General features: G+C 43.1%; 1 protein-coding gene across 1 annotated transcript in view; it reads right to left on the bottom strand.

Moving 5' to 3' along the window:
• Positions 1–17,635, bottom strand: part of LOC103899689 (poly(rC)-binding protein 3) — a 53,611-nt gene that overhangs the window by 432 nt on the left and 35,544 nt on the right. The window contains exons 10-11 of the mRNA XM_009280197.1: positions 15,891–15,943; positions 5,803–5,972 (exon numbers count right to left, since the gene is read on the bottom strand). Coding sequence (XP_009278472.1) covers positions 5,803–5,972; positions 15,891–15,943 — 223 coding nt within the window. The remainder of the gene's footprint in view (positions 1–5,802; positions 5,973–15,890; positions 15,944–17,635) is intronic.

Genomic DNA, 17,635 nt, shown 5'->3' with positions numbered 1-17,635 from the left:
GGGGAGGAGGAGGAGGAGGGAGGGATGGAGGTACAGCAACCACGAAAGGGCAGGATTAGATCGGTGGACAAGGGGAACAGACAAGAGGGGGAGGGAGAGAGAGAAAAAAAGGGAAAATGAGGGTCAAAGGAGGAACATGTTATGTGTTAAAGAAGAGAAATAACAAAAGGGTTTGTCATGATTCGATGGTGAAAACATTACTGAGGCTCTAAAGTTCTTTCCAAAAAAAAAAAGAAAAAAAAAAAAAGAGGTCAGGGGGTTTGCTAGTTCATTTTACATATGAAAAAAGAAATCTAAGGAATGCAGGTAATTGCAAAAAGATGGAAAAAACAAAACTTAAAAGAAAACTTAAAATAACTATGAAGTTTACTCCCCAGCACTGATACGGTGAATTTCGCTTTTCAAAATCACGGTATTTTTGAAAGGGGGACGTGGGGGGTTTTGGTAATTTTTTCAATTTGTCAATTTCGTGGCATAAATAGTACCCTTCGTTATTTTGCTAGGATGAGAGGAGACTGAGCAATGATTTGCTGCTTCCATCTAAGGCATAATGTTTTGGTTTGTTTGTTTTTTGTTTTTTTTTTCCAGAAAGTTAGGTTCTCATTTCATTCATTGTGAGGTCAATGTGCATTTTTCATATAAAACAAACCTGATTAGCCAGTGTGTTCACTTCCATTTGTACTTTACCCAGACTTTTTTTTTTTTAAATCACAACAAAATATTTATGCAATCTAATTATAAGGAAATTAGTAAAAAGGAAGACTGAAAAACCCCGGCTTCCACAGCAGCAGTATCCTTTCTGAGCTTGTGGCAGTGGTTACAGAGAACATAAAAGAGCTTACCAGCTGACAGACAAGGTACTACATGGATACAACATACACATCGCCAGACGGACCCTGCCAGCACGAGGAACTTCAGATTGACCCGACCTCCGAGCCCAAGGCAGCGACGGGCTCCTTGGAGGATGTAGGTATCAAACCACCTTCACTTTAGTCTAACTCCACCCATCGGCAGGCAAGATGAGTTTGGCCCATGAATTAGGCTTTTCTGTACAGTTTTACACATGAAAATAAAGTAATTCCAAGGACGCTTTTTTTTTTTTTCAGATGACAAAATGTTTACCTAGATAAATCCTCCCTTTGCCGTGTATTTGTTGCAGCTTGTGCACTGGGTTTTGGGTCGGCGAACAACCTAAATACTAATTTCAGGATGCATTCTGCATGTGACCAGCTGGGAGGTACGGCAGCCTAGCATATAAATAGGACTATGGGTTAGAAAATCTTTGATCGATACGGTTATACATGTATTAATTCCAAGTTCGGGGCTTTTTTTTCAGTAATTACTAGCTTGTGAGGCTCCTGGGCTTTCTCCTGAGGTGAGCCGAGGAGCTGCAGCAGCTTCTCCCTCCCAGAGCGGAACGCCCCGGGCAACCGGCCGGCTGTGCAGAGGACCTGTGTGGCAGAGGACCTGCTGCTTTCTTATCAAGTCCCACCAGGCCTGGGGGAAGCTTCCCAGCGCAGGGTTTGCTGGTCCCTGCTGGCGCTAGGGGCTGGGCGTGCAGGGTTAGAGAGCAGCTGTAGCCAGGCTCCTTGCCCAGGACAAGGCAGGGGAGCACGGTTGCCCTACTCGGGGCTTGGGAAAGCCTCGCTTTTCCTCACCTTAGACTTACAAAACTGCAGTTTTGAGAATAACAGCCCCTGGTCTGTTCATGGCCAGAGAAAGGCAGCGACCAGAAGGCCTGCCCACTTTGCACAAGGGCAAGGACACAAGCGATGAACCAGCACTATACAGGGGATGGGGATGTTGTACTAAAGCTTCCCAAAACACTGCTGCTGAAGGTGAGTCTAAAGGATACCTGAAGCGGGTGTGAGCCAGGGATAGGAGAGTGGAGGAGAAGAGGGAAAGGCTGGAGCGCCAAGCTCCTCTCCTCCCCCCAAAGAAAGAGGGCTCTTGGAGTATTAACTCCTCGTCGGCTTTTGCTGGGAAGTTAGAAGGTGCACGTCTTCTCTGCGGGGCTGGGAGGGGAGGAGGGCAAATGCATGAAATGCAGGCCCGTTTGTAGTAGGTAAGGCTTTGTTTTTTCTACCTGTGGTGTTTATCTGTCCCCATGGATGAGCATCTCAGAATTTTTCTAACCTTTGCAGCAGAGTTGCGCTTTGCAGAGAGAAGAGCATCCTTGTGCTGTTAGCTGTGCTACTTGCAATCTACTCACACAGCAGGATTTACATCAAGAATACTTGTTTCTATCCACTGCAATGGTGGATCCAACTCCAGTGTACATCCTCGACTTGGGGTGTAGGGGTTACATGGTGATACCTTAATAGTTTTTTTTTAAAAACTCAGTTTATACAGTTGAATTTTTTTATATTTCTAACTCAGTTTTATTCTGGGAGGGAGGCATATAGAAAGATAATGCAGGACTCAGTGTTTCAGTGACTCCAAATTTGCCTACCTTGCATTTAACAAAAACCAAAACCTCCTACTGATGTGGATGATATTTGAGCCTGAGCTTTTTCCTGCACCAGCAGGGAGAATAGAGTCCACAGGCTGAATGCTGGTGTTGGTAGCAGCCACTCAAACTCCCCGTCTCGGGTGTACTCGCACAGGTGCAATTAAAGCTCTAATTTGCCCTGCTTCACATTTATTACTGGTAGTAACGTGTAAGGTGGAAGTACGTCAGGTTAGCTATCAGCTGTCCTGTGACAGCAGCTGTTTCCCAAACCAATTGTAGATGCAACAAGATTGAATGTGAAAGGGGATGAGGCAGCCCTCATGCAGAATTTCACGGTGCCAATTTTACACTGTCCCTTTGAAGAACTACACTTTATGAATATATACACCGAAGGCCACATCCTGCATTACCCAAAACTGGTGAAAGGAATAAAGCTCGAGTGTGGCTTTGGCAGTCCTGTTAGCTCTGTGAATGAACCTGTCATCAAAATGGCAGTAAAAAATATCTTCAGGGAACTGCTCTTCAACACGGAGAAAGTGCTGCTGGCTACAATTCATTTATAAGCCAAAGTCAAACATTACACAGGAAACCTAAACTGCGGTTCATTCTTAATAAAAGCTAGAAGATGGAATTGGATAATGAAAATCCAGTTACTACAATGGAGACCAGTTAAGAGACAGAAGATTTTACAGGAACAAAAGACACTTCTACTGCAAACAAGCTAGGACACGTTCTACTCGTACAGAGGTCAGCGCTCGGGTGATCAATACAGAATCAAAACAATACTTTAGAAAGATTTAAATCTCTGTCTTGATATTGTATCAATGTATTTATGTATCTATAATTTAGAGTATATTATGTACATATTCAACACCAGATTGCAATAAAAGTCTTAAACCAACTTGATAAATTATTCTATAGATGGCAACTTTGGTTGGAGGATAGTTTAAAGATACACACAGATTGTTTCAGGAATACAGTGGATAGCTTTTTTTTCCTTACATCCTATGCTGCTGTGAGACACTGATTTTTGCAGAAATACTGGCCCTGGAAACCAAATCCACGAGAATGACAGATCTTGTGGGGGAGAGAAAAAGAAAGTCCACCTTATCCTGAATGCTTATATGGCTTTTATTTATTATAATTATTATTTTGACATACCAGACTATACCTTGGGCAGCCTAGGCACTGTACTCAGCTCTTCCCCAACACTGTTTATTTCATGCCAACATCTTTAAAAGAGACGGCAGTACTTGTGACAGGTTTAGAACTGCCGAACACTGAAATTGGCTCCCAGCGTGCACAGGCAGCAGCAGCCTAGATCTGCCTCTCGAAAACCTGCCCAAGCACCTAAACCCCAGCTGGAGGAGACCTCCCTCTTGCCTGAGAGTTTCTCAGTTCTGCCTCCAGTACGACTGCAAACTAGCACTGCTGCTGCGGTGGCACCTAACTGGACAAGAATTTCTCTTGTGAAAGGAGAAATCTGGAACACTGTCACTTTTTAAAATGAAAAAGCCACCTTATTGTCCTATGTTACCTTAGAGCTTAATTTATTATACATTACTTTAAGGGTCTTCATTTACAAATGAAGTCACTTCATCTAAATACAGTTTCAACACATGGTACATAATAATATATGATGGTTTATTGTAGATGATGGTAACAAATGACTTCTATCTAGAAATTCAACAGGAAGAAAATATTTTGTTTCTGGTTTCACAGGGTATAGATAGAGTATCCATGGTATATGACTGCTGAGAAGTTTTCTTCTTTGCAAAAGTATGTTAAAAGACCTCATATATATCCCATTCCATCGAAAGAATCATTAAGCAGTAATATACAGAAGTGTGAGAGTTCCCAGGCTTTTCTAAAGTGAGTCAAACAGAGGTTTGTTCACTAGAGTTTCTGGTGAGCAGCTCACTGCAACTCCATTAATAAGTGCATTATTTTATTTGCATGCTTTAGCTGTCTTGAAGATCTTAAATTGTTATCTTCTGAGTTCCAGATGCATGCCATATGGTGTTTGTGCAACTAAAAATGAAGGGGTCTATTCTCGTCTCGATGTGTGGGGAATCCCTGAACACCAAGAGAAGAACATATCCTTAAGGGTTAAAGGAGGGAACACATTTTTATTTGATTACAGGGCTTATGGAATTGACTTATATTTGCTACAAAGAATATAAATCAAAAGATCTGTAGGTTGTTTTAGGATTCTGGAAACGGCTTATCTTAGGCTTCACAACGCCACCCCTCAATATAACTTTTCCTAGCAAACTACTTTCAAACTGAATTTTAAAAAGTAATACTTTTGTTTGCTGTAACACAGAGCTGCACAAACATCCTTTTCCTCCATTAAGACATTTACAGTGGCTTGCAGTGGTGCACTACAGAACTGGGCTGGAGAGGAGGTTGGACCATACAAGACTGTAGGCCTGCTATGACTACAGCCCCTCCGCATATAAATCACATACTTTCTACTACCTTAACAGCAAACAGTTAAACACAAAGCTTGATTCGTATCACCGTATTTTTTTTTTTGGGGGGGGAAGAAAAGGAAAAAAAAAAAAAACCTCAATAAAATACATAGATACTCCCCCTCCCCACAATATATTGCCTCGGTCCACCGTTTACGAGTAGATCTATCAGACAGCACTATATCCATTGCACTATCTTCTCAGGATAATTGTAAATAAAGGTGGTATCAATTTTAATACTCTTCTAAATAATCATATCAAAACTGATAGAGACTTAAGCCATCTCAATGGCTGAGCTAAACAGGCAGTCCTTTCATTAATTCTGGCACTGAGAAGTGGAGAAGCAGATAGCCTCACCCCATCTCATTAGGGAACGCTTTTTACAAATTTGTGATGCTGTCTCTGAAAAAAAAATAAAGCCCGTGCCCCTTTAGCAACCAAATGTGAATTTAATATCAATTCTGCATGACAATTTCCAGTTAGTAAATTAAATCTGTTTTGCAATCTGTTTCACTATATTTGCCATTTAGGAGAGTAAAATGGGTCTGTGAAAAGCATTTTCTTCTAAAGAATTTATGATTGTCATTTAATTTATCCACCTATATTTTAGGTGGTTGTCAATGTGAGTATTCAAATTTTTCCGCTTTTGTCATTCAACAGGTACCTGGAATTGCACCAGATTAAGCTGCTTTCCATATAAACCAACAGCAAACACAGGTTCTAGTGATACAGGCTTTACAAATCATTAGGAATTGAATAATACTATGCAAAATGGACACTGCAAAGCAACTTTCTGAATCTATCCAGGACAGACATTTGCTGGAGAGCAGGCAGAGCAATCTCGCAGAAGCATTATCACTTACAAAGCAAACTTACCTTGCATTAATGAGGTACTGTGCTAAGCTGATGTTTGCAGGGGATCCTGTGATTGTAACTTGTCGTTCTGCGGAGCCTTCTGTGGCATTAGCAATCTTGATCTGCGCTCCTGACATCTGCCTGATTTCATTTATCTTACTGCCTTGTCTGCCAATAATGCAGCCTATTAACTGGAGCGGACAAAGACTGAGATTAGTGCCACAGACACAAGCAAAAACCACTTAACTGCAATTTGTAGTATTGATAAAAACATGGTTATGAAAGCCTCAATATCAAAACAAAAGATTTTTGCTGTGCTGTTTGGAAGGAATAACTAGCGCGGTCTATCGGCTTTATGGTCATATGTCTCTAAATCAAGTTTCGCTGCTACATGGGTGTCAACTTAATATCAGATTATTAAGCTGTCTTCAGTGGCAGAAAATGACAGTGTGCCGTGGTGCTGACGAATACAGAACACAGCCCAGCCTGACTTGCCAGTGGCAGCAGCAAGCCAAGAACAGCAGCTGGAAGTCAGGCTGACCACCCAAAACTGCCACTGTGAGGCTCTGCACCGTTCCAGTGTGCTGCTAGTCCTACACCTCCCTGGGCACACGTGGTCCTCACTTGGCCACGTACTGTGCCATTAAAGTCAGTGGGATTTACAGCTCAGTAACTGCAGGCAGAAACAGGTGTAGGAAGAGACTGAACTTTGTCTGCATTCCTTTACAGAAACTTACCAAAACTCATATTTCATGACTAAAACTGAGCCTGAGTTGTGTGTGTGTGTGTCCCTAGATCCCCTCAATTTTTTTTGGTAAAATTGCGTGGGTGTTCTCTTCAATTAACAGTGTTTTAAAGGTTGTTTAAATGCTCTTGGTGGAGTCACAAGCTCTTGGAAGCTGTGTGCAAGACCTCAAGAAAGTGTTCAGCAGCACACGTAACCGCTGCAACTGCAGCTGGGGTAAGGGAGTGTGATAGCTGTGCCGGGGTGTTGCTCCTCTGGCACAGGGAGCCCCCAAGAGCAAGTGGGCACCAAGCAGGCAGCTGAGGCTGAGAAGTTTTGGCTTCTGTAAGGGTGGTGGTGTGTGTGTGGGGGTGTCTTTTGTTCTGTGTTAGGGAAGGATGGGTGCTGAGAAGCTCAGCAATGGCCAGAATGGGTAGAAAATGGAAACTTCACTTTACAGGGCTGTTGACACTGGGATGATGTTGCCAGTTTGGCAGAAGGACGTGCCAGGATGCAGACACTGCCTTCCCCTCCTACCCTTCCTGCTGCTTCAGGCCCTGACGTGTTATCCTTTCTGGTACTTGGAGTATCTTGCCAGAAACCGATTCACATTGTCCAGACATTTTATCAAAAGCAGAAATCCCCTGCAACGTAATCCTCAGGGACAAGCAGAAAGCTGAAGCAGGTACCCGGGTAGCTGAAACATTGACCAAGCACAAGAGGAGCACCCATGAGGGGAGAAAAGAGTGTTCCGGGAAACGCACACAGGATTTCCCATCCTCTTCAAAGTGGAGGGCCTCGCTGAGCTCCCTGTCCTTATCTGAGGACCTGTCTTAGTGTGTGACTGCACGTGCCAGTGCAAAGGACCTATGTGAGCTTCACTGGGAAGCCTCTAGCCTGTCTCTGTGCGCACACAAATGTGCTTGCATACACTAGATGTTAGCAGCACAGGGATCCCTAAGCATCCACTTCCTACACCTCAGTCTCACTGGGCTCCACGGTCCGCAGGTAGTGAAGGTGAAGCAGGAGAGAAGAGCACCCAGAGCACAGGTGGTAGCACCAGAGCCAGCCAGTGGTGGGTTTTGGGTTTTATCAGAGTATGCCATCAGTGTGAGGAAAGCAAAGGCAGTCCTACCAGACCATCATTGTACAGCAAAGCTGGCAGCACTAGATCCGCTCTTATCTGTTACAACCTGGTGACGGACTTCCATAATTTTGTTCCTGTGAATCATTTGCATGCCATACTGTAGCTGTAATTTACCCAAATCTGGTCAGAAGCGTTCACTACTGCAGAAGCAGGATGGAGCACAAGGCGGGGAAAAAAACCTTGGGTCATCTTTACTTGACTGCTAGCTAGAGTTTTTCCCCCAGATATCGGAGTGGCTTGAAATGGCCAACAGGAGTGGAGGCTGTCACTATTTCCTTCTGCCACAACAAGCATCTAATTGTTTTTGCGATGATGATCTTGAAGTGACTGGTCAAGAAACCATCTGTTGTTACTGATGAGCTTATAAAGTAGTGACCGGGATTTAGGTTCTGTGAAGCAGCTGTTATGGTGCCTGTCACGTCTTCAGATTCCTCTGATACTTCTCACCCGATGTGCAGATCTGAATATGCTTCTGGTTGCTTTAATAATTATGTCCTAAGTGTCAACAGGAAAATGTAAACTGTGCATATTCCCTCAGTCTGCCCAAAGCAGAAGGGTGGAAATCTGATAAAATTACTTGGTGTAAAAAAACATGCAAAAATATATAAAAATGTATTATTTAGAAGAATTTCAAGCAGTCCAGTTCACAGGCATGGTTGTCATTGTGGCATTCGAAGTAGAGGAACTGCGTGGGACTGCTGGTTCTTCAGGCACGTTGTGAGACATAGTCTTACATGCCTGGTTCACCAGCTCTGAGAAGGCACTTGCCGGGTCACTCAGGAGGCTGCCACTTGTATGTGTTGGGGGTCCTCCAACGAGGCTTGGGACCCAGGTGTGTCAGTAGAAAGAATTTGCAGTCTCCTAGCTGACTTTGAATTAAGTAGCGAGGCTTCAGTCCAGACCGGTCAAAGACATTGGTGATGCAAGTATCTGGAAGAGAGGTTCGGTAACCATCGGTCTGAAGCTCTCCAAAGTCATCCTTTGTTGCTGTGATAACAGGTTACTTGAACGTGCTCTGCAAGCCGTGACACAACCTGCAGCTCAGACAGAATACACTTCTCCATTTGCCATGCAGGGAGAATAGTGCTGGGGTGCTTGGGCTCTCTCTGGGGTGCCTTTCCTATTACATATTACTTACTTACACTGAAATTTGTGCACTATCATCTGAATATTCAAGAGCTGATGGGTTCTGGAAGAAGTTCAAGGGACTGGTTTTCATCTACAAACCTTTGATCAATCAGGCCATGGACATTTGGTTTTACATAAAAACACCTGCCCTGCCTTGCTTCGAGATGAAGCCATGTCAAATTGCATCCAAACACGTATCTCTTTTCAAGAGTGACCTTTCCAATGCTGTCAGCTGCCCCCCTGTCGTTCCGTAGCTGGCCATTTCACATGACTTGGCAGGCTCTGTGTAATTCAGTCCCACAAAAGTCCCTCACCACAAAAGCAAGCTTCCCCAGACTTTGAAATTTGCTACCTTGCATGCAATGCTGCTTGTTTCACAGACATGGGTTTGCTGCTTTTCCAAGCTCAGTAGACGGAGTTAGGGAACGTGGAGGACAGTAAACATATAGCTGTTTTCAAGGACTTTAGGTGCTGCATTACTTTTGATGCTCACCTGCTTGCTCAACATACAGAGCGCGTTACTCTCATTTACGGAATAAATCAAGATGCAATTCTCCAGAAAATAAGTGCTAAAGCTGGCCTATGTGAGAGAGGAGCCAAACCTACTGTAGCCTATACCAAACCTACTATGCACTATAGTATAATACATATACTATAAATATATATATGTATAATATATCTAATATACACATATTTACATACACACACACATAATATGTGTATGTGTATGAATATATATTTTAACTCTCTCAAGACTTGAGCGGAACAGCTCACATCAGATGTGCACCTAGCCCAGCAGCCTGTCTCTGACTGTGGCAGTAGCACACGCTTACAGAAAAAAGGATAAAAACAGTGTGAGGTATAAAACAAAGTTTCTGCTGGTATCCCAAATTCCCACCTAAGGCTTACAGACTACCTGAGTAGCAGCTGGTATCTCTGCCTTTATGCTCAATAGTTGAGGTGCTGGAGCGTGTCCAGAGAAGGGCAACGAGGCTGGTGAGGGGTCTGGAGAACAAGTCTTATGAGGAGCGGCTGAGGGAACTGGGGTTGTTTAGCCTGGAGAAAAGGAGGCTGAGGGGAGACCTCATCGCTCTCTACAACTCCCTGAAAGGAGGTTGTAGCGAGGTGGGTGTTGGTCTCTTCTCCCAAGTAACAAGCGATAGGACGAGAGGAAATGGCCTCAAGTTGCGGCAGGGGAGGTTTAGATTGGATGTAAGGAAAAATTTCTTTACTGAAAGAGTGGTTAAACATTGGAACAGGCTGCCCAGGGAAGTGGTGGAGTCCCCATCCCTGGAGGTATTTAAAAGACGTGTAGATGAGGCGCTTAGGGACATGGTTTAGTGGGCATGGTGGTGTTGGGTTGATGGTTAGACTCGATGATCTTAGAGGTCTTTTCCAACCTCAATGATTCTATGATTCTATGATTCTATTTGTCTGACAATTTCTTTTTGAACCCGTTTCTCCTTCTGCTGCCCGGGAAGAGCCATAGCAGTGACCTGCAGAGCTTGCTCGTGTGTTGTGTGTATCACCATTTGTCCGTACACCTCAAAACCAGCTGGCAGCCCCTCCTTGGACTGTGAGCACCAGGGAAAAACCTGTTCCTTTTTCACTTTCTCTGCACCGCTTCCAATCTGTCTTACCCTACGTCAGTGTACCTCATTCCTCCTCATGCCAAAAAAACCCCCAACAAACCAACCCTAAAACATAGATTCTGCTTTTTGCCTTTTTCTAGTTTTACTCTGTCCTTCAGCAAAGTTCTGTTGGTACCAATGTAAACAGGACTGAATCAGGAGTCTGGACTCTTAAAGGGTGGGACTGGAAGGTCTACTGTGATTCTTTCCACCCCAAACTCCTGATGCTGATAGTTTCTCTCAATACACTATGCCATCTCTGGTTCAGGTCCATCTCTTGCATTTTTTTTTTTCTTCCCCATAAGGCTAAATATAAATGCTAAATATATATTTATTTCCCATAATGCTAAAGTCATTGTCAGAGCTTAATAATAACAGCTTCCTGCTGGGTGTTTCCTACAGGTTTGCTCCTCTACGTCCATCACACTGCATTACTTCTGTGCAGCACTGGGAACAATCAGACTTTTAGGTTTTGGTTTATTATCCAAGTCCAATGCTGCGGAGTACTGCTTCTCACAGGAAGTGGCACGGAGCTCACTTTCTTTTAAGTACCGGTAAAAAAATCAGATTCCTTTCTTATAATGAATGTAGTGCTGGTAAAAAGGGCCAAGGAAGTAGCCTCTGCAACTTGGTATCTGCTGTCCGGAACAGAGGGGTTGATCATACCTGTCCATGGGTGCACGTGGTTCCCCTTGGTTCCCCACCACCAACCCAGAGCAAATCCATTGGCTTTGGCAAAGCCTCTGCATTAGTTGAGCAAGCAGGTGCTCATCATGAAGGAGACTCTTCAACTGTTTTTCGTAAAGATACAGGCTTTCTTAGTTCCAGGTTTGGGTTGGTTTGGGGTTTTTTTTAGTTAGAAATGCTGGGGCAGAGTCCTCTATAGGGAGAAATAATCTCTTGAGGTATGATTACAGTTCTTTACAGACTTACTGCAGGGCCTGGAAAGAGATGCTTAAATACTCTGTGCCTCTTAAGAAATAATAATAATAATAATAATAATAATAATAATAATAATAATAATAATAATAATAATAATAATAATAATAATAACAACAACAACTTTATTTCCCTTGCCAGGATAATGCAAAATCTGGACTATAATAATTTCACAGGCTTTGCAAGAAGTCATATAGAAAACTGAGAAAACATGTTCAGAAATGAGCCTTCTTACTACTTGTTGTGTAACCCAAATGACTCTGCAGATTTGTGTGCATTTCAACTTATTGAGGGCCCATCACCATGTCCCATCCTGTTCCCTAAAGTGAGCAGTAGGTGGTTCTGGGGGGGAATTACTTTTAATGCTAACTAGTGCCTTGTCCCACAGTCTCACTTGCTTCTGATGGATATTAAGTCTGCAAAATCTTTCTACTGATTCTTGATCTCATCTGGACAGGTCTACTTGAGGAATCAAATGGCATTTTCTTAGATTAAGGGGAGACAAAAATCAGGCCATGTGCAAACATAAAAAATGATAAAAATGACTTTTTTTTTGATAACACATCCCCTTAAACATTGCTAATTGATAGAATCTGGTTAACTCTGTATTTTTGCTCCGGGCATTATTTCCCTATTACATGGGAGGCTCTCAGCAGTAAGGTAGATTTATTGAGGTTGAATCCACAGATCCCTTGCCTTCAGCAGAAGCGCTTTGACTTACTTACACTACTGCAGGACCTTTCCCAGCACATCTTGTGTGGATTAGTAAGTCTTTGCCTAACCATTGCTTTTAAACCCTTTCATACAACTGGAAAGTTTCTGAGCCACGGATGGACTTAGCCAGCAGCTTAGTTTTATAAGAACATGGCACTTGTTCTCAGGACTTTTCTGGAAGAGAGCTGAAGGGAGGGCGAGGTGCAATTTTCCTGTAACGTGTAGGTGGTGGGTGGCCTTGCTGGAAGTCACAGCTAGGGTCGGACACTGCCCTTATGTTCTCCTTAAAGGCTTGCACTGATTCTCCCCCCTGGCAGGTGATGGATTGGCGATCTGCAAAGATGAGAGCTCAGTCTCCCCAGTGACCGCTGGTGGAAGAGGCAGCGCCACGCAGACCTACTTGGAGCATCACGCGGAGCTGGTGCTGGATTTCACCGCGGGCTGCTCCGAGAGCATTTTGCACATGGGGGTCCCCCTCCGTTGTTTGCAGGGAAGTACTTCTGGCTCCATGGAGAAAGAAAGGTAGTTCTTCAGTATGCCATTTCAAACTTGGATGGATTGACATTTCTGTTTCTATGGAGTATTGATCAGATTTATAGCTTTCTTAAAATGTTCTTGGTGCTTTCTGAGGGGGAAGTTGTTTTCCTGTTACTTGCCTCTGCCTGTCTCTCCCACAAATATGCAAAATATGCATAATTTTTAATGAGACAGATTTTTTTTTATTATTGGTTTGTTCATTTACTCTCAATGGGCATTTTGGGGGATTGGATCATGAAATCTTAAGACATCTGTTATCTGTGCCCAATGAGCTACCCAGGGATACCATCCCTTCTGTTCCCTTAAGGACCTGCCACTGTTAACGCCACTTTATTCTGGGATTTATGTGAAACACACTTACATTGTGTAACTTAGGCAGCAGTGGAAGTCCAGACAAGATCCTAGCAAGGAAAGAAAGGCAACCAAACGCCCCCATTAGAGGTTTTGATGAGGAAAAGGAGATACTAGATAAGGATCAAAGTGACTTCTGAGAGGGACCTAGAGAAATGTCCTCTCTGGTTTCTTTTTGGAGATACCCAGAAGTTATGAGGAAACCTAGAAAGGCAAATCTTCTGAATTCATTATTTGGAGAGTAAGCCTCGGCTTTTAGCATGTGGAAAATAACTTTCTGTAAAATGCATTTCTTTGTTCTCCGCTATCTCTTTGTTCTTGAGCAACAGGTTAGCTGCAATTATCAGCATACTGTATGAAGAAAGCAGCATGATGTTGTTACAGGAATTATTATTAACAGAAAAAAAACCTTCTGTCACTGCCTTAATGCCAGAGGGAGTGAAGAAAATTTAATTTAATATGAAGCTATGCAAATTGTAAAAGACTATTAATATCTACTTTCTGTAGACTAGGCTAAAGTCTGAGCTCCTTATTCTCTTTATATCTGGTTTTGCTCCATCAGATTCTTACTGAGGCTTTGGCTTTATGTGCTTATCATTACCTTGGTTTTAAAAAAATAAGTGTAGCACATGTAGATATACACTGACTTCTCTGGTAGCTGCGGAGCATGTAGATATTTGCAAGTCTCATGTTCTTCTCGTGTGTGCTGGACTTTTGCACACATAAGCACATGCGATAAGAAAGCTGGGGGACTCATGCAGCACAGGGGACCCCTGGAGTCGGGGCAGGCAGGGGACTGGCCACGTGTAGCCTCGGGGCTGCACTACAGCCCCGTGCCAGGGCCTGCAGCTTTCTTCACCTTCAACCAGATAAATAATCATCGTGCCATGCCGACTGTCTGTCTATCAAAACCGTGACTAAGAGATGCTTATTGGGAAAGCGAAGTCAAATTACCCATGCAGGCTTTGCTGCACAACTGCTGTTGCTTCTCCCTCCCTGACCTCCCTCCATGCACAGCATCTGACTGACAGGGCACACACGAAACACGGGTGCTGGTGCCTCCCCACCTGGCTCCCCCTCTGACCCATGTCCCTCCATCTCCTTCACATTCTCATTTTTGTCACTGGGCTGCCTGGAGAGCAGCCTTGCTGCAGCGGTGATGGGGCTGCAGGACACCGGTATGCACGATTATGCCGGGAGACTCCAGGGACGGTACCCTCTTGCTGCTGCAGCCTGAGGACAGCCCAGGGCACAGGCAGAGCGAACGCCTCAGGGAGACGCACGGGGAAACTGTTTTTCCCCCTGCAAAATTCCCAAGCAGCCCCTGATGCCCGATGGGATGCGAGAACCCTTCCTCCCCTCTGCGTCAGTGCTGCAGCACCGGGTGCACACACACACACACACGCACGCAGCGCACGTGGGCAGCACTAATGCCTTTCGGTCCTTTAATGCACACCTTGACACCATACGAACGTCAGAACTCCCTTTCACCACCTGTAGAGCTCCTGCAGGCTGTTTCTAAGCCTAACCCCATTTTGGCCTTGGTTTTGCTCCTTTGGCAACAACAGCAAGACATGCACTACGTAGCCAGAAAAATCTTCTATTAGAAACAATGCACGGATGTGTGTTTGCTTTTCAGAGGATAGTGCTGAGCCGGGGCATTTCATACCTCCTGGATGAGAAAATGATGGGTTTTTTTAATTTTTTACTGCACTACAGGACACAAGGACAACTTTCTCCCTCTCTTTCTCTGTTATGGACCCTGAGAGAAATGGAGTCAGAAGAGTGACCTTGGATTTATATCACTGATTGCAAAACCAACATTTGCCTGAAAGTGAGATTAAAAAACTTGCACTGCAAGGATAAATAGGGTGCTCCCATAAAATTCTCAACATACAATAAATTGGGTTGTAAAGCAGGTACTGATAAATCAGCAGGGCATCTTTTAAGTAACAGAAAGCTTACGAAATCACAGCACTCACACCTTTGCTTTTTCGTTATTCTGTATTTTTTTCTTACTGTAAATCATTGCCACTGAGTTTAATAGGGCTTACACAATATTCTAAGTATCTCTTAAGTAATATAATTGCTATTTGTGATCCCACTCATGCTTGAAAGCTTTTTTTACTGGAGGGGAAATCTTCCATTTTCCAAGTGACTCATTTGTAATGAAAACTGAACACCACCCACCTCCCCCACCCCCAGCCGTTTGCAATGAAAGTGAATAAAATGGGAAGGCATTTTTATACAACACGCAACGTATCAGCTGGGCATTTTGAGTAGCTGTTTTAAGATTCAGCACCATATTGCTCATGGAGACTGGGTCTGTCCATCACAGCCTGTCCAGAGTTGCTGGAGCAGGAATGTTTTTAGCCCTTGTTTTTCAGATAAACCTTGTATTGCACCTTTACATAACTGAAGTAGCTTTTTTGCTCAGGAAAAATGCCGTCTCAGATAAGTGAGGGGTGCAGCGGAGACTGGCACGGCGCAAGCTCTTGTGGGGCAAGCTCTCCATCCCCTGGCACGGAGGACTCCAGCCCAACACACAGCACCCGGGGCTGCACATTTTTCCACCCCTTTTAGCCCTTCTGCTGAGACTGCCTGTGCTAGTGCCACCTGAGAGATGAATTTGATAACTCATCTAAGACCACTGTAAGCAGCAGGCACCCAGGCTTTAACAAGTCCGGCGAAGCACCGCGGCGCTGGCACCGTCGTGCAACTAAACCAGCGTCCCTGGAGGCCTGACACGAGAGGGGACAGTCACTTCTGCCGCTTCTGTCCAGCATTTCACTAACCCCTAATACCCCTCCCCAACAGACTAAATGCCGTACAGTTTATTCTGGCGACTAGTGTTTACAAATCAGCCAAACCCGAGAGGTTTCCCCTCCGGTGGCAGAGTGAGAGAAGAGAAAGTGATACTGACTATTGGTCCACTTACATCATTGGGAATAGTAAGTTCATGGGAACTGGTTGGAGTAGTGGCATCCAGTCCTATTCAGGGGACAGAGGGAAAATGTTACGCCAGTTTGCAAGAAGGGCAAGACACAACAAAGGATATTTTAAAGAAGGAAACATACAATAAGAAGGAAAAAAAAAAAAAAAGGAGCAAAGAAAAATAGAGAACTTGTAGCGAAACAGAAAAGAAAGCAAGAAATGCAAAACTCAGAGGGCTGGACTAATTTTAAATGAGTCATTTTAATTAACCTTTAACCCACCAAAGCAACAAATGTCACATGAGATTCCACAGGGTCATAAAAAGCTTCTAGAAAATGAAGGGTTTCCCCTAAAAGTCTCAAGCTTGTTCTAAACACATCAATTGAGAAATTAATGGATGGCTGAAATTTGACCTGTCTACCAGGAGTTCTAGAATACGGAAAATGAAAGTGGAAGTCAAACGAACAATTAGCAGAACAAAATACATAGATATGAAAAAGAAAAAAAAAATCATAAATTAAGGATGAGGAAATTAACCTAGGAAAATTTGGAAGTTATATGTGGGATTAGTTGCTGAAGAAATGTTGGGAAGGGTAATTTTTGAAGGGCAATGTACAAAATACTCTAAGCTGCATACATTTGTTTGTAAATTGGGTGGACAAAAGGAAAATGCTCAGGAAAAATGGAATTACTGCTCTAACACAGAGTAACATTACAGAAACGTACATCTCACAAATATAACCAGGAAAAGATTAAGGAGCAGCATGTTAATGACAAGAATAAGGAAAATATAAAGCTAGGAAAGGCAATTTAGTATTTCTTGTAGATATTTTTTCAGATACATCATGAAGAAACAAAAGTATACTTTGTATGTCATGTCTCTTTCTCTCCTTTTCTCTTTTTTTTGGTGTTTATTATTATTATTATCTGTAAAGACATGCCAAAAATACTCATTTCCAACTAGAAAAGATGGAAAAGAAATACTCTTACAAAAAAGTGACTCACCTACCTTTTACTTATGTTTACATTCAATTAAGAGTTGCATATACTTATTTTACATTGAATATAAAACAATCAAGTTGCTCACAGAATTGGATGTATGTGATAAAATGTTATTTGCCATACAGGGCATGTACCAGTACATAGGTACTTCTGTTTTGTGAAGTTTTTAGATGCCAAGCATGTATGTAGTGAAGTACCGTAAAAATGATTTATTGCAGGGTTAACTGACTTCTCACTCTTGAATCAAGAATTCAGCTTCAGCTTTAGTAAGTATGGACCAAATTTGCAGTCCTTAATTTAACTAGATTTCCATTGCATTTTGTAGTTATATCTGCATATCTAGTAGGAAGAGAAGCACTTGTCCCAGCAGTGATGATTACAGAGGCTCTTAAGACATTTGGCTCTACAAGGAATTTGAGTTTCAGCGTGCCGTAATTTCTTTAATCGGTATTTCTGTACCACGATTACATACTGTTTTCCTATGTTTGCTTCTTTCTGAACCATGTTACCAAACTGGAAATTTGACAAGATGCACGCCCAAGTACTTCACTCGGGACCAACTGGTACATACTGTATGGTCCATAATAACTTTACAAGGACCGAACAAAAGAAACTCGGGGCTTTTAGCCAATGGCACAAATGAAGCGGTTTTGATTAAATAAATGTAACAAACAAAGCACGTTTTAGTAATGATGAAAGGAACTGTAACAGAGGCACGGGGAGGGGGGGGGGAGAACAGAGATTAAT

The sequence above is a fragment of the Aptenodytes forsteri genome, unplaced genomic scaffold (genome assembly GCF_000699145.1).
Source record: "Aptenodytes forsteri isolate BGI_AS27 unplaced genomic scaffold, ASM69914v1 Scaffold114, whole genome shotgun sequence".
NCBI classification, from domain to species: Eukaryota; Metazoa; Chordata; class Aves; order Sphenisciformes; family Spheniscidae; genus Aptenodytes; species Aptenodytes forsteri.
Note: the sequence above shows the minus strand (reverse complement) of the source record. Positions and strands in the feature narration are given on the sequence as shown.